The sequence below is a fragment of the Lonchura striata genome, unplaced genomic scaffold (assembly GCF_046129695.1).
Source record: "Lonchura striata isolate bLonStr1 unplaced genomic scaffold, bLonStr1.mat Scaffold_91, whole genome shotgun sequence".
In the NCBI taxonomy this organism is placed as follows: domain Eukaryota; kingdom Metazoa; phylum Chordata; class Aves; order Passeriformes; family Estrildidae; genus Lonchura; species Lonchura striata.
This window is the reverse complement of record NW_027461190.1, coordinates 483,373-503,095: the sequence shown is the minus strand read 5'-3', so window position 1 is coordinate 503,095 and position 19,723 is coordinate 483,373. Positions and strand designations below refer to the sequence as shown.

General features: G+C 53.6%; 1 protein-coding gene across 1 annotated transcript in view; it reads left to right on the top strand.

The window, feature by feature from the left end:
• LOC144248803 (uncharacterized) overlaps nucleotides 1-19,723 on the top strand; it is a 538,816-nt gene that overhangs the window by 195,504 nt on the left and 323,589 nt on the right. Inside the window, 1 exon segment of the mRNA XM_077790790.1 lies at nucleotides 17,515-17,531. Coding sequence (XP_077646916.1) covers nucleotides 17,515-17,531 — 17 coding nt within the window.

The window sequence follows — 19,723 nt, the reverse complement described above, 5'->3', positions numbered from 1 at the left end:
TTTTGGGGAATTTGAGAGGGGTTTGGTGGGATTTCGGCGCGGATTTTTGGAATGGATTTGGTGTGGATTTTGCGGGGGTTTAGGGAAATTTTGGTCGGATATTTTGGGTGATTTGGTGGGATTTTTTGTGTGGATTTTGTGTGATTGGGGGATTTTTGGCTGCATTTTTGTACAAATTTTTCTCTGTGGATTCTGTGGGATTTTCATGGGGATTTAGTGGGACTTTTTGTGGGATTTTTGTGTGGCATTTAAGGGGATTTTGGGGGCGATTTTTATGGGGATTTTGAGGGATTTCTGTGAGCCTTGGGGTGATTTTTTGTGGATTTTTTTGGGTGAGTTTTGTGGGCTTTTGGGTGGAATTTTTGTGGAGATTTACCTGGGATTTTGTGTGGTTTTTCTGGCATTTTCAAGGAATCTACAGTGGAATTTTTGTGGGAATTTTATGGTATTTTTGGTGGGATTTTTTGTGAGGATTTTGAGTCGATTTCTATTGGATTTTGGGGAGTTTTGGGGGATTTTTTAGGAAGATTTTAGTTGGGTTTTGGGTGTTTTGGGGGGGATTTTTATGGGATTTTGATGATATTTTTGTGAGGACTTTTGGTGATATTTTTGTGAGGGTGAGTGGTGCCTTTGGTTCCAACCAACTTTCCTCCCCGAGCCAACGTTACCCACTCCCTCACACGTCCCCCCCGTGCCTTCCCACTGCCTTGTCCTGTCTGGGCTTCCACAGCCCCTCATCCCTTCGTGGCCCCGTCCCCTCAGGGTCTCCCCCAGCCTGGCCAACCTGATCCATCAAGAGGCACCTGGGAGCCCTCAGCATTCCAGGCAGCAACACACGGGCAGGAGGACACGGATGGCGCTTCCTGCCTGGGACAGGGCTTGTGGCCATCTCCAGGCACCGCTCTCACAGAGATCCCCACAGCTCCAGCCCCTGCCCATCTGCTCTGTGGGCAGCACAAAGGCTTCAGCAGAACCCCCAAAGGCCAAGGGGCTTCTGGCCATTTTCCCTGCAACCCTGCATGCCTGGGCAGCTTGCTGAGCCCAGGAACCCTTTTCTCCCTCTTCCCCTAGGCCCTGCAGAGCCTGGGCAGCAAAAGAAAGATCCTGGGAGTCTGTCTATTACAACACATCCTATATTTCTATGCTAAAGAAAAACAAAAAAATGGAAAGAGCTATCTTGAATAAATGAAACATTCCTGCTGGCTCAGGTGGTCCCAGCAGACAGAGCCTCTGGGATCAGCTCTCTGCAGAGCTGCAGCAGCGCAGCCAGCCCAGCCCCGACAGACGAGGCCGTCTCCTCCATGCCCTGCAGAGCCGATCATGCAGGCTGTGGAAGCGGGAATATCGAGCTCTCTCTATTCCCTGGAGGACAGACAACGTTTGAACTGCCAGGCTCGCAACGGCGACACTGATGTCATTGGCCGTGTCTTCTAGGGCTGAAAGAGAGAGGAACAGCGCCATGGTCAGTTCCCGCATCTGAGGGGACCGGAGGAGATCCCTGTGCCAGGGCCATCCCAGCCGGCTCTGGCCATGGCCAGAGGGAGCAGGGACCAGCTGGATCAGCCCGAAGCTGCTGGCCACGAATCCCCCAGGTGCCCTGAAAGCTCTGTGTGCTCTGCCCACGCCGGCCCTGGTCCGCACAGGGAGCAGAGCCCTCCGCAGCCGGGGCAGGGCTCGCAGCTCCCCCGCCAGCCCCCGCTGGCAGCCCGCTGCCCTCACTCACCCTCAGAGAGGAGCTGGAGCTCTTCCTTCCTCCCCCTCAGGTACCGCCCGGCCGTCCCTGGGAACACAGAGCCTGTCAGGCCCAGGGCACAGCTCCCTGCCAGCGGCGCCGCCAGCCCTGTGCCCACACGCCCTCCTGGCCCGGCTCGTGGCTCACCCATGAACCTGACGGCCGCCTCTCGCAGGGGCTCCTGTGGGCTCTGCAGGTAGGGCAGGGCCCGGCGCAGGTGCTCGGCCACGCTGCTGCTGTCCTCTGCCAGCTGGAGAGAGCGACAGGAGGGAAGGGTTGGCCCCGCAGCCCCCCGGGCCGGGGCTCCATGGGCACCCGGCTGGGGCCGCAGGAGCCTGGAGCAGAGCCCGGGCGGCCTCGGGCTGCAGCAGCGGGCAGGGGCACAGCTGCCAGCCCGCACACCGAGCACCGCGCTCAGGAGCTGCTCCAGGCTGGGGCTGCGGCTTCCCGGCCCTCCTTACCAGGATCTCAATGAACTTCCACAGTTTCTCCTTCTTTACAAGTTTTTCAAGAACTCTCCTGTTCAGGAATTTGGCCACACAAAGCAGGGTTTCCCAAGAAGCCTGGAGAGCAGTAGAGACACGGAAATGGCCCCGCAGCCCAGGATCAGCATCCCTGTGCCAGGGCCAGGAGGAGGATGCAGCCTGCCAGGCGCCAGGGCAGGAGGCAGCCAAGCCCCCTCCCAGGGCGACAGCAGCAGCCCGTGAGTCCTCACCTCTGCCACACTCTGATTCTCATCATGGCAGTGGAAGAAGAGTGGGAGCAGGCTGTGACACACTTGTGTCATCAGGAGCTTTTTCTCTTCTTCCACTACAGTAGACAGCAAGGCTCGAAATACAAACATGGAGATCCACTGCACATGCCAGTCATCCTGTGTAACAGGAAGGAAACAAGACCTTGGCATCAGCTGATTCTGGCCCACCTTGGCGCAGGCCTGCATCTCCACAGGGCACCAAGTGTCTGGGCAGCAGCCAGTGGCCGTGGCTGAGGGCACAGAGCCTTACGTGTTCAAAGAGTGGCAGGAGCACCTTAGCCAGCTGCAGGGCGATGGGGCTGGGTATTGGGGTGTCATTATCCAAGAACAAATCACTAAGTAGAACAATGCTCATCCTGACCACATCACTATCATTTTCCTGCAGGAGCTCCCCGAGGCTTTCGGTCAGGCTCCGCATTCTTTTGGCCTGTGCGGAACAAAAGTGTGTGAAAGGCCACCCTGCTGCCACAGGGCCCAGAGGCCAAAGGCCTGTCCCGCAGCCCTCGGGCAGCTGAAGTGGGAGGCAGGAGAGCTGGGAGCAGCTGACCCAGTGCCTGAAGACCAGCAACTGTGTTCCCCAGCACCACGCTGCCTGCACGGCTTCAGCTGCTGCCCCCTCCTTACCATCGAGGGATTATCCCTGACCAAGAGGAGGGCTCTCAGAACCTGGCGGCGCATCTCTGTGCACTCACTCAGCAAGTGCCTCGACAAGAGATCCATGATGCTGTCACTGCATGCACTCAAGTCCAGGCAATGCAGGACCTGAAAGGCACAGGGCAGTGACAGGGGACCCGGCCGGCAGGAGCCCAGAACCGCACAGGGCGGGGACCAGGCAGCAGCGCAGGGCGTGGGCACCGTCCCAGGCAGCTGCGGCTACGAGAGGGCAGAGAGCTGGGAGGCAGCGCCGGCATTCAGACTCACCTCCACAAGGAATGCCAGGGCAGGGAAGTGCCAGTATGGCATCTCTTTGCGGAGCAACTGAAGGAGATAGTCTAAGATGCTTTTACACTCATCGATGGATTCTTTGCCCATCTCCCTGGAAGGCAGAAAATGGCACTAAGATGTGGCAGCAGCTCTCTGACCTCAGAGAGAAACAAACAACTTTCCCAGGCATCGCCTGAGAAAGTCTGAGAAGATCAGAGGAAAGAATGAAAAAACATTCTTATCTTAACATGCTGCACCTGGCATTGTGAACATTCGGAATATGTTACAGAGATTTGTCTACCAAAATGTGCTTTCTTAAGTAACTAATGGTATAGTGTTTAGACTAGAAAACACATTAAATCAACCTATATCATAACTATCTATAAGAACAATGGGTTTCTTAATAATAATTATTATTGATCGGACCTCTGAAATACATGGAGTCAGTGATAATTACTGGCCGGGGGCCCGCTCCTACGACACTAAGACCCTGAGTCGGGGGGGGAAGCCCCTCCCAGGACAGACTGATGCAGTTCTTGTCTTTACCCCCCACCCTGCAGGGGGACCTGGGCCCTTTGAGATGTGGCTGCTGCTGGGCACCCTCCTCTCCCAGCCTTTCCCAGTCTGCTTGGCTGTCCCTCGTCCCTCTGGCCCATGGCCATGGGGACTGAGTGGGATATCCCAGACACAGAGCACAAATGCCGGGAGCAATGGGGAGAAGGGGGTCTCACCTGGCCAGCAGACCCACGGCATAAATGTGGGTGTCAGCACAGAGCAGCGTGTCCCAGCCACGCTTGCGCTCCATTGACAACACCACATCCTCATAGTCCATTTGGCACAGCAGGGACTTCAGGGTCCTCACTGCAAACCTGAGTGCAGAGCAAAGCCTGGGTCACACTGGGAGCACTGGCTCCTGCCCTGGCCATGTGGCAGGTACAGAAGGACTGGGATAGAGCACCTGCTGGGGCTGCTGGCAAGGCCATGTTCTTCCTGGCATCCCTTCCAGAAGGTATCCACCTCCTCTGGCATCTCTTTGGTGCTGAAGAACACTTGGAAGAGCAGATGCACAAATAACTGCGGGAAATGCTCATCCACTATATCCGGGACACAGCGCTCCTGGAGGATCTTCCATATCACCACAGTTGCCTGCAAAGGACAAAGCCCCCCGAGGCAGCGTTCAGTGGCAAGGTGTCCGTGTGACAGGGCCCAAGCGTGGCAGGGAGAGGCCCAGAGAGACACAGGGGGAGCAGCGGGCCTGGTGGCCCTGCAGCTGTCCCTAGGCCAGCTTTCAGGCCAGTGCCTGAGGCAGGGAGATGCAGTGGGGAAAGGAGGATGGAGAGCTGCTGGACAGGTGGCCTTGGGGCCAGCAAAGTCCACTGGCAGAAACTCACAGCCAGGGCAAAGACAGTCATTCTGTTCCCATCGCAGGTGCTCATGCTGTGCTCTGGCCAGCTCCCCAGCACATCCAGGAGTATCTGCTGTGCCAGCTCTGCAGTCCAGGGTGTGCACATGATGGTCTTCCACATGGCCATGGCAGCTCTGCGGGGTTAGAGCTCTGTCTCAGGGCATCTCAGACACAGCACCGTGGTCTGGGCATCTCTAGAGGCCCGGGTTGACTGCCGGCTCTGCCTTTGCCCACTGCCCCTCTCCAGCAGCAGCCAGGCAGCCCAGCCCTGTGGGGACAGGCCCCTGTGGGACAACGAGGGAGCATGGCAGCAGGCTTGGGGCTGACATGCCAGGGCCTGGAAAGGGAGCAGCCAGAGGGCCCTAGGACTCTCTGTTGGTCAGAAACCTGGCCCAGGCTGTACAGGGCGATGGGTTGGGGTGAGCCCTGAGCCCTCTGGGCAGATGGGCCCCATACCTGTCACAGGATGGGGCCACACGCAGGAGTGTCATTACTGCCTCATTTGGCTGCGCTTCTGTGAGATACAGCAGGGCGTTGTCCAGCCTGTGCTCAGCAGAATCATTGGCCATGAGCCACTGGTGGATGTACCTCACCATGGCGGGCACCTGGAGAAGGCACAGGGAGACTTGGAAAGCTGCCAGAGGGATCAGCGTTCCCAGGGTCCCCAGAGAAGTGCTTCCCTTCCCGCCGCACTGCGATGGCCTCAAAGGCTCACAGGGGCCAGCACTGTGGCTTGGGAAGCCATGTGACTCATGGGGCAATTGAAGCCTGGCCACATCTGCTTACTTGCTCTGCTCTGGGAACACCACTCTGCACAAGCAAATCCAGCAGGGCGGCACTGGTCTCATGTCCGAGGAGCTCTGAGTATGCTCTGAGCCCAGGGCTCATGACACTGGTCTCTTCCTGCCGAATTCTCTTGATGAATTTGCAAACAAGCTGTAGGAGAAGAGCAAGAAGCCATGGGGTGCGGCAGGTGTGCTGCTGGGCTGAGCAGTGACAGCAGGCCCAGCCCAGGTGGGGATGGCTGCAGGTACCTGTGCTGTTCTGTGGAAGCAGCCATAGGCGGGTTCCTGCTCTTGTGTCTGGTCCAGGGCTGCTTCTGGGAAAGAGCGAGCGCAGCCCGAGCTGAGGGTCTGCGGGAGAGGCCGGAGAACACAGCCCAGCCCTGCGCTGCCCAGGCAGGGACAGCCCCGTGACGGCCCAGGGCATGGAGCACGGCTGTGGGGTGTCTGCCCGGCCCCTATTCCATCCTGACCATGGGCATGGCCCCAGGGGATGGGATGGCATGGCATGGCATGGCATGGCATGGCATGGCATGGCATGGCATGGCATGGCACGGCATGGCATGGCATGGCATGGCATGGCATGGCATGGGGCCAAGCTGGCTGCAGGCACCAGCCCTGCGGCCCAGCTCTGCCACTCACCCTTCTGCCGTGGCTGGAACTGCCCCAGCTCTTCAGGCTGCTGTGCTGGGGCAGTTCCAGGGCCTTCTTTCTCCTCCTTCCCCCAGGCCAGCTTGGGCACGCTCGCAGGTCTGAGCTCTACGTCACTGCCTGGATTCATGGCTGCTTGCAGAAGGTGAAAAGGAAAAGGTCCAAGTCAGCAAGTGCTGCAGTCGTGCCTTGAGGGCACCTGCAAGTGTGAAGACTTGGCAAGGCTACAGGACAGCAAGTCCTGCACTCTGCTCTTGGGGCTCCAGCCACAAGGACAGGAGACTCCTGTCAAGGACAGTGAAAAGCAAATGCCACAGTCTGCCCTCGAGGGCAGCTGCAGAAGATTTGCCTTGGGAAGGCCAGGGGTCACCAAGTGCTCTGCTCTGGCCACGAGCTCACCTGCAGGAGTAATACCTTGGGAAAGCTCTGGGTCAGCAAGGAACGAGTGGCTGTGCGAGGGCTCCTCACAGCACCGCTCTCTCGCGTCCTCTCTCGTCCTGTGCACCGAGCACTGTGGAGTGTAACTGTAACTTGTAACTGCCAACACCTCTGCCAGAGCGTGTCACCAAGGGCCCTTGGAATCCCTGTCCCGTTCCATTCCACGGTGACCATGCTGCACCGTGTCACCAAGGGCCCTTGGAATCCCTGCCCCGTTCCATTCCACGGTGACCATGCTGCACCGTGTCACCAAGGGCCCTTGGATCCCCTGTCCCGTTCCATTCCACGGTGACCATGCTGCACCGTGTCACAAAGGGCCCTTGGAATCCCTGTCCCATTCCATTCCATGGTGACCATGCTGCACGGTGTCACCAAGGGTCCTTGGAATCCCTGTCCCGTTCCATTCCACGGTGACCATGCTGCACCCTGTCACCAAGGGCCCTTGCACGCACTGCCACCTGCCCTGGGGCCACCCCGTGCCCACCCAAAGTGGCCCAGGTTGGAAGGAATCCCTGGCCCCAAGTGTCTGAGACAGCCCGACGGGATCTTTAGGAATGACTCAGACCATCAGCCAACGCTGCCCTGCTCTGCGGGCTCAGGGCAGCAGAAGGAGCCCCCACGGGCTCTGCAGGAGCTGGCAGAGGCTGCCCAGCAGGGAGGCCATGGGGCACAGAGCCCCAAGGCTGCCCAGGGCCCCACGGCACAGGGGCCGTTCCCAGCCCCAATGCTCCTGGCCTGGCCTGGGCTGCACAGGGGCTGTGGCACCATGGCTGGGCCAGCACAGGGCCACAAAGGGGCCCCGCAGCCGCTGCCGGGGCTGGCAGCAAGTCCGGGCACAGACAAGGAATTGCTGAGCATGGCCTGCGCTGGCCAGGGCTGACTGTGCCAAAGGCAGAGCTCAGCTGCTCTTGATGCCTGCAGGAAAAGTCAAGAGGCCAAAGAGCCTCCATGGCTGTGCTGGGGACAGAGGCTGGAGGAGGGAAATGCAGGGAAGCTGTGGCATGGGGAGGACATGCAATTCCAGCAGACACCTCAGCCTGCAAGGTGCTCTGCTCTACCTCAGCTCCTCTCTTAGATATGCCAATCCCAGCTCAGCACCTCAGGGTACTGGGGCCCAACAAGTAGAACATGCCTGTTCATGGAAAGGGGAGCAGGTTTCAATATCTCTCCGTTCCATAACATACAAGCAAATCTTTATTATCTGGCTCACTGGAGAACTTTGAAGAAATGGTAATGTTTTCCCACCCAGAACAGGAATTTCCTGGCTCTACTGCTTTCTTCTACTGATGGCAGGAGAAGAAATACTCATCTTCCCCTCTACCTCTGCCACCAACATTCAGTATAATATTTCATGACGCGCTTCCTTTGGGTGTTTCCAGGACTCCTGGTTAAATGGCCCTATCTAAGGACATCTCTTCATTTAGAGCAGCTGCATGTATGTCCTTCCCATTGCTCCCAGATTTCCTCCTGCAGCTGTTCTCTGGTCATTCCAATGCATCTCCTTTAAATGGCTTCATGCTTTGAGCTTTTGGGAGTTTCCCAATTTTTCAGAAGTTTAAATAACTCCTTACTCAGCATCTTATTGTAAGTTTTACCTATCACCTCTTCTTATGCCTTTGTCTAAAATCCTGCCTTTATGGCAATGCCTTGTAGATGGTGGACATGTCAGATGCTGCTGGGATGTCACAAGGAGCAGAGGGAAGGGTTTTGCTTGATTCAATTTATCATATTCACATTTTTTGATGTTGGCCATGAAGAGAAAGTTTTCAGTACCCTCCTACCCCTGCCTCTGTGCGAACTGGCCAAGGAGAGACCGGGCGGGGGCGGCAAAAGTCTGCAGGCGGTGCCAGGGAGTCTGATGGGGCAGGGCGGGGCGCTCCCAACCATGGCTGGGCGGGGGCCGCGACAGACAGGGGCAGGGGCAGGGGCAGGGGCAGGGGCAGGGGCAGGGGCAGGGGCAGGGGCAGGGGCAGGGCAGGGGCAGGGGCAGGGGCAGGGGCAGGGGCAGGGGCAGGGCAGGGGCAGGGGCAGGGGCAGGGGCAGGGGCAGGGGCAGGGGCAGGGGCAGGGGCGGGGAGAGAGGGGATGCGAGAGTGTGCGGCCGTGCGAGCGGGAGCGGCGGGGGCGGTGGGGAGCGGTGGTGTCTGAGGAGCCGGGCGTGTGTCCCTGTGTCTGTCTCTCTCTCTGTGTCAACGAGGCCCGAGGGCGGGCGGCTTCGTGCCGGCCCCGGGCGCCTCGGCACCGAGCCCCCGCGGCCCCCCAGGCTCCTTCCGAGCACCGAAGACCTCTGCGGGCCCTGAAGGAACCGGCCCCAAAGCGGCCGCCCGCTTGCCGGCGGTGCTGCCGGCGGCGGGCCGGGCCGGGCCGAGTCGCACCGGGGCCGGCGGCTGCGAGCTGATTTCCGCCGCACGGACGGGCTTCTCTTCCCCGCTGGCCCCGCTGACATTCTCTTCTGCGGGGCAGGGCTGTGTCGGCTCCCGGACGGGGGGCGGGGGGCACTGGGGACGCCGTTTCCACAGTTCTGCACCTCAGGAGACCCGAGCACAGGGCACGGGCTGCCCGTCGGCTCGCCTGCGAGTGCTCTGCATAATAAAGGAAACTGAACAAAATCTGCCAAGAAAATTTCTTTTTCGGCTAAGTTTCTCATACCAGGCAAATAGAAGAGCCATTCTTTCAAGAAAGGAGAAAATGGGGGGGAATAAAACCCTAAAGACAAACTGAATAAAACCCCAAACCAAAAAAATCTCAAAACAAAACACAAAACCCAAAGGAAAAAAACCCAAAAAATCCAAAACAAAACCAGAAAACCCAAAACAAAAGCCCTGCACCTCACCTGCCCTCCAAAAAACCACCCCAAAAAACGAAATACAACCCAGAAAAATACAAAAATATGTGTTGGTCTTGAAAGTGGGCGGTTTATGGGCTGGGATGGGGCTGCTAGAGCTGTCCGGCTCTGGGCTGTAAGGAGGCTGTGAGCTTCCCCTGGCTCCAGGGCCACCGGTGCTGGGTCGGCACCCTTGCGGCAAGCGTTGTCAGGGGGCAGCAGGTCTACTCTTGCTCCAGGCAAGCCTGGGGCAATCAGGTCTACCCGTCTCCGGAGCCATCAGGTCTACCAGGATCTGGGGACTCCCGGCTCTTGGCGGTGCCCGTGCCACGGGCAGTGACGGGTGACATCAGGTCATCCCCAACTCCGCGCCGGCCCAGGGTTATCAGGTCTACCCAGCTCCAGGGTCACCTGCTTCGTGGCAGGACCTTCATGGCCAGGGTCAACAGGTCTACCCCGATGCTGAGTGACCGTAAGGTGTTGTGGCCAGGACAACAGGTCTACCCTGGCTCCGGGGCTGCTGGGTTCATTGCAGTGCCCTGGATGTGAGCGGTGGCGGGGGACAAAAGGTCTACCCTGGCTCCGGGCCGGCCCGGGGCCATCAGGACTACCCCTCTCCACGGCCACCGTGCTCGTGGTTGCGCTCAAGCTGCGGGTGGGATTGACAGCTAGCAGAACAGAGTGGTTGGAAAAAGATCTGCCACCACCAGACACCAGACCACACCCAACAGGGTCACCCACCTCCTCTTGTATATGGACGGTAATTAGGGGACCAGAAGACTTAAAATTAATTTTAAAAAACTTGCTAGAAGCTGATATACAGTAAGGTAGTAGTAACCGTTTCTGAGATAAAGTACCACAGTAAAAGTTTAAACACTTTGTAATTGTTTAATAAGTGTCCTTTAGCCAAGCAAGTCAACTGAAGAAAGTTTTAGTTAGAATATTATTAAGTCTTACTTAGTTGCTAGGAATTAAGAGAATTACCCAAAGAAGCTAACCCGCAAAAGCCAGAGACTGTAAGTTGATGCGGGCTTAAGCCCGATCAAAGAAATAGTGGAGGGATTTATTATGAACAAAACAGCCTTGCTGAGACACTTCGGTTTGGGCTAAGTACTGACATTGAAATATTAATTAGCGAATTGCTCCTGGGAATCACCTACACCCCCACCCACACTACTATTCTAGGACTGGGATGCAAAATAGAGAGACCAGTGGAATCACGGGAGGGGGTTTTGGGGATGAAAACACCCCTAAATGGAAGGCTGGGCACAGTGGAGGGGGCTGGATGGGTGAGCTGCTTGGGGAAAAGGGAACCACATCCCTGGTCTGTGTCTGACCTGTCACCATAGCCTGCAGGGGACCAGACTGGACGGGGCTGTGGGAAGCAGGAACAAAGGAACAACTCTTCCTGGTGTTCCCAGGAGGGAAGGACAGGGGACAGCTGCTGCTGCACTTTGGCAGCAGGCTCTGCACATGCCCTCACCTTTCGGCGACCAGGACTTCAGACATAGACTGCACACCTCTTCACCTCCGGCTGCCAGTGTGCCACGGAGACTCCAGGGACAGACTCTGCAGCCTTCTCGCCCTTTGGCTACTGGGAAAAAGCTACAAAAGCGGGGGCAAGCTTCGTGTTGAGCTCCCTGCCCAGCTGATCTTTTTAATAAATAGCCGAACATTAATAAAGGCATGAGCCCTGTTTACTACATGAAGGCCCCCAAAATTCCACTAAAAAGCCCCAAAATCCCCTAAAAATCACCGCTGTTGTGCCCCCGTCCCCCGAATCCCCCATACCCCATTCAGGGTGGGCCTGGGACTGCCAGGATCTCCATAGGACCCCCTCCAGGAACCCCAATCCTCCCCAGAGCCCCCCCCAAAGTTGGCCCAGGACCCCCTGAGAGCCCCCAGACCCCAATTGCACCCAGCCCAGGATGCTCCCTGAGACCCTTCCCCAGACCCCACCCAGGACCCTTCCAGGACCCTGCAGACCCCGCCCCAAACCCAACCTGGGACCCGCCTGCCTCTCCCCAGATCCCTCCAGGACCTTTCCCGAAAACGCCCAACCGCCCCCCAGACCCTCTCTGGGACCTTTCCAGATGCCCCAAAGCCCCTCCCCAAAACCTCCAAAACCTCCTAGGATGCCCCCAGGACCCCCCAAACCGCTCCCCCAACTCCGCCCAGACCCTCCCAAGACCCCCACTCCAGGCCCCTCTCAGGACCCATGCCCACCCCCCAGGTCCCCCCACAATGCTCCAAGACCCCTCCCCAGACTCTCCCTGACACCTCCAGGACCCCTCAGGATCCCCCACCCAAGAGCCCTCCAGGACGCCCAGACTGCCCCGAGGACTCCTCCATGAGCCATCCAGGACCCCCCAGAGCCCTCCCTAAACTCCCCCCGGATCCCTCCCCAAAGGCCCCCGATCCCCCCAGGACCCCTCCCCAGCCCCCCCAGCCCCTCCCAGCCCCCGGCCCCTGTGCGGAGCCCCCTCCCCAGCGTTGCGGCCCCCGCGGCTCCCGCGGCTCCCGCCTCTCCCAGCGCCTCCCCCGCTCTGGCAGCGCCGCCCGCAGGGCCCGCCCGAGCCCGGGGGGCGGGGCCGCCGGGGGAGGGGCGCCGCTCCCGGCTCCCTCTGATTGGCTGCAGCCGCGCGCTGATTGGTTGGTTCGGCACGGGGCGCGCCGCTATTGGCTGGAGGAGCCCGCGCGCGCGGGGCAGGCGGGAAATTGTCAGGGGAGCGCGGCTGAGGAGGGGCTGAGGTGGGGCCGGGGAAACTGAACGGGGGGTTTGGGGCGGCTCGGGGAGAAATTGGGGATTTCTGGGGAACTGACAGGAAATAGGCGTGTGTCTGCTGGGTTTGGGGGAATGAGGGGGCTTTAGGGAGCTTTGGGGGGAGCTTGAGAGCTTCTGGAGCGTTCTCCGTTGGGTTTAGGGGGATCTGAGGGTAATTGCGGGGGTCCGAGGGGACTTTGGCGGAGTTGTGAGAGGAACTGGGGGGATCTGGGGGTTCTGAGGTGGCTCTGGGGTCAATTTTGGGGTAAAGTGGGGGGACCTGAGGGTAATTTGGGGGCTTTAGGTGGGTCTGGGGTGGATTTGAGGCTCTGGAGGCACCTAAAGGGGTGCCAGGGGGTGAAGGGGTCGCAGCCCCCCAGACGCCCCCTGAAGCCCCCCTGTCCCCACAGAGGGGTCCCGGCCCTGGCGGTGCAGGACCCCCGGCCCCAGCCCAGCATCTCCATCAACCACCTGAACCGGGACACCAAGGAGGACGGGGATGGCTGGGGGGTCCTGGGGGCTCTGAGAGTGTCCGTGCCTGTCCCCAGGGGCTCAGGCTGTCCCCTGGGTGTCCCCGAGCTGGAGAAGTCCCTCTGCGCCGTTTCCTCGCCGTTTGGGCAGATTTTGGACATTTTGGTGCGGCGCAGTCTCGGCCTGCGGGGCCAGGCCTTCCTCACCTTCAGGGAGATGAGCAGCGCCACCAACGCCCTGCGCTCCCTGCAGGGCTTCCCCTCCTGCGGCCAACCCGTGGGGAGACAGCGACTGGGGGAGTTCTGGCACTGGGGAAAGAACTGCAATGCTGGGGAAAAACCGCCAAACTCTGGCCTCAGATACCCCCAAAGTCCAACTTGGAATCCCACCAAACTCATTCACCCTGAGCACCCCAAAGCTTCCCTTTCTATGACAAGCCCATGGTAAGACAGAAATGCTGGGTGAAATCCTGGAATTCTCATGGAAAAAACCCAAAATCCTGAGGAAAAAAAACAAACCCAACCAGGATTCCCCCCAAAATCCCATCAAGAATCCCTGAAATTGAGTTGGAAACACCCCTAAATCCAACCAGGAACCCCCCAAAGCTTCCCCTTCTATGACAAGTCCATGGTGAGACCCAAATCCTTGGGAAAATCCTGACATTTTGGGAAAAAATCCTGAAATTCTGGGAGAAATCCTGAATTCCTGGGGGAAAAACTCAAAATGCAGCCTCAAATATCCCCAAAATCCAACCAGGAACCGCCCCAAAGCTTCCCCTTCTACCAAATGTCCATGGTAAGAGACAAATCAGAGTAGAAGTCCTGGGATTTTGGGAACAATCCTGAAATTCTGGGAAAAACTCCAAAATCCTTGGGAAAAAACCCAAATCCAGCCTCAGTTATCCCTAAAATTCACCCTAACGCCCCCCCCCCCCCCCCCCCACCCGCCAAAGCTTCCCCTTCCGGGACAAACCAGTGGTAATAGCAGAATCTTCAGGCAAATACCCAAATTTTGGGAAAAATCCTGAAATTCTGGGACAAAAGCACAAAATTCAATTGGGAACCCACCCAAAATCCGTCCAGGAGCCCCCAAGAATTCACCCTGAATCTCCTAAACCTTCCCCTTCTACCCCACAGTGAGACCCAAATTCAGGGAAAAATCCACAGATTCTTGAAAAAACAGGAAATCTTGGGAAAAAGCCTGAAATCTGGGGAAGAAACGGAAATCTCACCAGAAATCCACCCCCCAATCCCCTGGGAATGACCCCAAATCCCTGCTGGAACCTCCCCAATTCCTCTGAATTACCCCAAAATCCTGCTGAAATTCCCTGAATTCCTTCTAGGACTTGCCAAAATCCCTCAAAAACGTCCCTGATTGCTTCTGGAACTGCCCCAGATCCATTCTGGAGCATCCCCAAATCCCTCAGAACTTCTGAAAATCCCTTGGAAGACCCCAAAATCCCTCTTGAAACTCTCCCAGATCCCCTCTGAATTCCCCCAGATCCCTCAGAAAGCCCCAGATCCCCTCTGGAGCCTCTTCCAGATCCCCCCAAAATCCTCGGGAACAACCCCAAACCCCCCAAGCCGTCCCCAGCTCCCCCCGGACTGATCCCAAATCCCCCCTGAAATAAGTAGAAGATAATTTGTTCACTGTAATATGCTTGCTTGTCTTAGTTTGCATAAGAATGTACTGTGGTATGTTAACCTAATTTGTTTTGCATAAGATAGTGGCTAAGAATGTACTGGTGTGTCTTTGAAATGCTTATTTGCTTACAAGGTGATAAGGAGGTTGAGATTAAAGTCCTGGGCGTGTGTGTATCTGGTCTGCTTGCTGTATCTCAAAAGAAGAGACTTAGAAGCTATCACAACGACCAGACTCAGACTACATTTGGAGAGTCACGTCTGCAAGGAGAAAAGGGGGGATAAAAGGAAGGTTGGGACAGAACATTTTTGCGCGCCATTGGTGGAGCAGGAGACTCCCCGGCCGCCCAGCGCTGAATTTTTGCCTGCCTTACTTGCTTGCTAATTTTAAATAAAATTGCTTTATTGAATTAAGACACTTCAAATTGCCGTGTCACAATTTATAACAATTTGGTGCCGTGACTCTGATGGAGAAGTAGATCAGTCGCTACGGGATGATCGGGAGGCGCCCCGCCCTTATGGCGGCCCGGCTGCCCCAGGCTTTCTGATCACTCTCCACCGACGAACCTAAATTGAGTAACGGGCAAAGGAGAACCGGTTACCCCTGTAATCTTTGTGCACGAAGAACCAGCGAAGACGCAGGACGCGTGAGTATAGGCCGGTTTCCCGCTCGGTTTGGGGTGGTTTTCCCGGAGTGCTGTGTGTGAGAGGTCTCGTGGAGACCAAGTGAGTGCGGACTCTGTATTAGTGCGTTTTCCATTCCCCGCGAGGGGCTGGGCCACGAACCAGGGGAACACGTGTGTGAGAAATTGAGTGCACTCCGGAAGATGGGACAGAGGAAAAGCAAGCCCTCTGGTCCCATGGGAGAGGGGACCCATGCTAAGTTTCCCCAGATTCCCAAGCCCCTTGGGTTTGATGATAATTAATTGAGATGCTTTCCCATCTAGAAAAGGGAAAGACAAAGTTAAAATGATACATTATTGTATGGAAGTGTGCGGGAAGGGCCTAACCCTAATTCCCATGCAAGGAATGTAGATAGTGGATGAGAAGGCCTTTAAGGAAGATTAGGGGTGTGAGGCCCCAGGCCAGCAGAGAAGCAGCAAGGTCCCTTCACTGCCAGCCCCAGAGGTGGCAGTGGGGTTAGAAATGTCAACCTGATGGAGCTTATGGTGTAAACCACCCTTGTTTGGACAGCTGCACTCTTGCATTACTCTCCAGTGCCAAAATTTCTGCTTCCACCCACACTGCAGTGTAGCTGCTCAGCCTTTTCAAGATTTTGGGACATGCAGTGGAGCCTATATGGGGTGAGACGCTGGCAGTGCTTTTACTTACTTTTTAGAATGGACCACATTATCTTGCCCTCCTTAAGAAGCCTTTTGCTTCTGCAGCTTCAATTCTTAAATGCAAATGTATTGTTATTGTCATTTAATTGTACAGTTGTCACATAACTTACTGTTCAAACATGGTCCTACCTCCACCCTTTCAGGACACTTCCCACACTGCTGCTGCTACTGTCTGGGGGAACAGAAATTAAGGTTGGGAAGCCGCTTTTTGAAGTTCTTAGATTAGTCAATTCATTCTGAGCTCTGCTTAACTTGTTTTCTTAGGTACACAGTGAAGTAAGTATTGAAGTAAGTCTCCCTAGCAGGGAGCATGGTCCAGGGAAGTGTACTATAGAAAGAGCTCCCTTTCAATAACCAGTACTTTGATATCATCACTGAAAATCACTGTCTGCTAATGACAGATTATAGGGTTTTGTGCCTAGAGACATTGTAAACAACTGTTAGTTACAGCACAAATAACTTCTTCTAAGCAGTTCTTCCTTATTACTTTCAAAATACTGAAATTGCTATCAGCCAGAGCATTATGTCTATTTTAAGTAAGTCTGAGATTCAGGGAAACAATGTGTGCAAGAATAGTTTTCACAAGTAATTGCAGACATTGTCAGAACTGCATGTGTTGAAGCCTTGGTGCCTGCACTGGTAAAATCAGCCGGAGTGCAAAACATGACCTGAGTAATTCAGCTCATTTGCTTCTGAAAGGCAAAAAGCCCTTTCCTTTCAGATGTAAACACAGTTAATGAGCTTGTAACAACTTCTTAGTAAGGCTGTTCATTCGTTTGATACTTATTTTCTGCATTTAAGGGAAGACACTAAAAAAAAAAAAAAAAAAAAAAGTGTTCTTAAGCAGAAACTGGTTAATCCTTTGTATGATCTTCAAATGCGGTCTCTGCTTTCCTGCTGTATGCTGTGAAACCTCGTGCATTTAAAAATGACAGCAGCCACATCAATGATGTTGTAGACTCCATCCTCTCCCCCTAAGCTAGAATAATGCCAGAACAATCTAAACTTAGAAGAGTGAATTCCTGCCTCAGCTTATACAAATTCAGCTTAGTGTGCAGTCATTTTATGAAATGTCTACTACAAAAACTATTCTTCCCCCTTGCATTTCTGTGGAAGTAATTTGAAATCATTGTGTACACACTATTATTTAAGCTATGATACTTTAAAATAGGTGGGTTATTTACGTATGTAAAGAAACATCATAAGGAGCCCTTGGTAAAGCTTAAAGTGGGACCCCAACAACAAGAGATAGAATTTTTAGTGGATACCAGGGCTGAAAGATCCACAGTGCAAGCCTTGCCGCTTAGATGTAAAAAGTCATCTGACACTGTACATGTAATTGGGGCAAAAGGAGAGCCCTTTAAGGTATCTGTTATCAAGGATGTGATGGTAGAAACTAATTCCAAATGTGGTATAGGTTCTTTACTACTGGTACCTAAAGCAGATTACAATTTATTAGGAAGAGATCTGATAATAGAATTAGGTATTAATTTAGAAGTTGTAAATAAAGAATTACAGATAAAGCTCTGCCCTTTAAGAGTGGAGGATGAAAAGAAAATTAATCCTGAAGTGTGGTATACCCCAGAAACGGTGAGGAAATTGCAGATTAAGCCTTTCTCAGTAGAAATAAGTAATCCTGGCAAACCCATAAGAATAAAACAATACCCTATCCCTAGGGAGGAAAAATTAAGACTAAAACCTGAAATAGATAGGCTATTGGAAAAAGGGCTTTTTAGAGCCCTGTATGTCTCCCTTCAATACTCCCATCCTGCCTGTAAAGAAGTCAGATGGGTCCTACAGATTAGTGCACAATTTAAGAGAAATAAATAAGAGGACTTTGGCCCAGTTTCCAGTAGTTACAAATCCATAAAAAGATTTAAAAGTAATTGAATCCGGACCACTAAGTAACTCCTGGTCTGCACAAGCTTGTGAATTATATGCAGTACTCAGGGCTTTAAGGTTATTAAAAGGAAAAATTGGAACAATATACACAGACTCTAAATATGCATATGGGGTAGTGCACACATTTGGAAAAATTTAAGAAGGAAGGGGACTTATAAACTCACAGGGAAAAGATCTAATTCATCAAGAGCTAATTGTCCAAGTTTTAAATGCCTTAAGGGGCCCGGCTCAAATTGCTGTGGTCCACTTAAGGGGACACCAGAGAGGATTGGACTTTAGAAACAGAGGAAATAATTTAGCTGACCAAGAAGCCAAAAAAGCAGCCCTACGAACTCAGGGGAACATGGGGCAGAGCGACACTGTATCTGTGAACTCCCCCAAAGAAAAATGGCAAATATATAGTTTTACCACTCAAGAAAAGGAAAAATTACAAAAAAATGGAAATTGAGGAGGGGTCTGATGGACAATGGAAGCTCCCAGATGGGAGAACTGTTTTACCTAAAAGCAAGGCCTCAGAAATTTTGCAAAGATTGCATGACCAGACTCATTGGGGAACTCAGGCATTAGTAGATCAATTTGCCACTAAATATATGAGTATTGGAATCTATGATTTGGCTAAAAGAGTAGTGGGAGATTGTCTGATCTGTCAAAAAGTAAACAGAAAACATCTTAGAGAAAGACCCATGGGAGGAAGGGAATTAGCTCACAGGCCTTTTGCCAAAATACAAATAGACTTCACTGAATTGCCTAAAGTGGGTAGATATAAATATTTGTTAGTAATAGTAAATCATCTCACCCATTTTGTAGAAGCTTACCCCACTACTCGGACTACTGCTCAGACAGTGGTCAGAATATAATTAGAAGAAATAATCCCTAGATATGGGATAGTAGAAACAATAGATTCTGATAGGGGACCTCACTTTGTGTCCAAAATAACTGAGGATATCTCACATGCTCTGGGAATTAAGTGGGAATACCATACCCCATGGCATCCCCAGAGTTCGGGAAGAGTGGAAAGAATGAATGGGGAACTAAAAAAGCAATTAACCAAATTAATAATAGAAACAAAATTGACATGGGTCAAGTGTCTCCCTTTAGCCCTATTGTACATAAGAACAAGACCCAGAGCAGATGTTGGGATTTCCTCTTTTGAAATGCTATACGGGATGCCATATGATTTGGAAGAACCCCGAGACCACCCCCAGTTAAAAGACTATAAAATAACCTCATATATTATTGCTTTAATGAAACGCCGCAATGAACTTTGGGAAAAAGGAATCATTACGCAAAGACCCCCTTTAGATTTAAAAATACATAAAATACACCCAGGAAACTATGTGTTAATAAAATCCTGGAAAGAATCTACACTAACCCCACAATGGGAAGGTCCTTATCTTGTGTTACTCACTACAGAAACTGCAATTCGGACTGCAGAAAGAGGATGGACACATGCCAGTCGAGTAAAAGGACCAGTTAACAACACTGTGTAGCAAGTAACCAGTCCTCCCAGGAACCTGAAATTGAAGTTACAGAGAAACTAATGGACTCTTATCAGATTGAATACACATCAGACTTATATTACTTAGATAGTGAGCTAATTAGTAATTCAAGTGTTAGAGTAAAGTGTAAAAATCAAAATTGCAATTGCTATCCTTTTGTATGCTATATCTGTAAGGTGTGTGGGGAACGGTGGTGGTCACATTGCAACAGAGGGTATCCTCCACGAGGAACTTGCAATTCCTGTTGGAACATACAAAGAGAGATTACAGCTTGGATACTGACTTGTAAAGTGACTAGAGGGGAAATCCGATTGGAATCTAAAGAGTGGTGGGAAATTTTCTCAAATTACTGCTACCATACAAACGAGCCGAGCCCATTTGTGGCAGAGATCATAAAAGGCCTTTGTAAGAAAGACCTAAAAGGGGTCAGTTGTACCGCACCAGAGGTAAAAGATCAGAATTGGCATTCTTATTGTATGCGGCAAGGCACCAGAGGGCATAAATCCCCTCCTGAAGAATACTCTTGCTGCCGAGAAGATGGTACACCCTGTGGCTCGAAGCACCCGAGTCGACAGGCGAGGCAGAGGAGTAAACA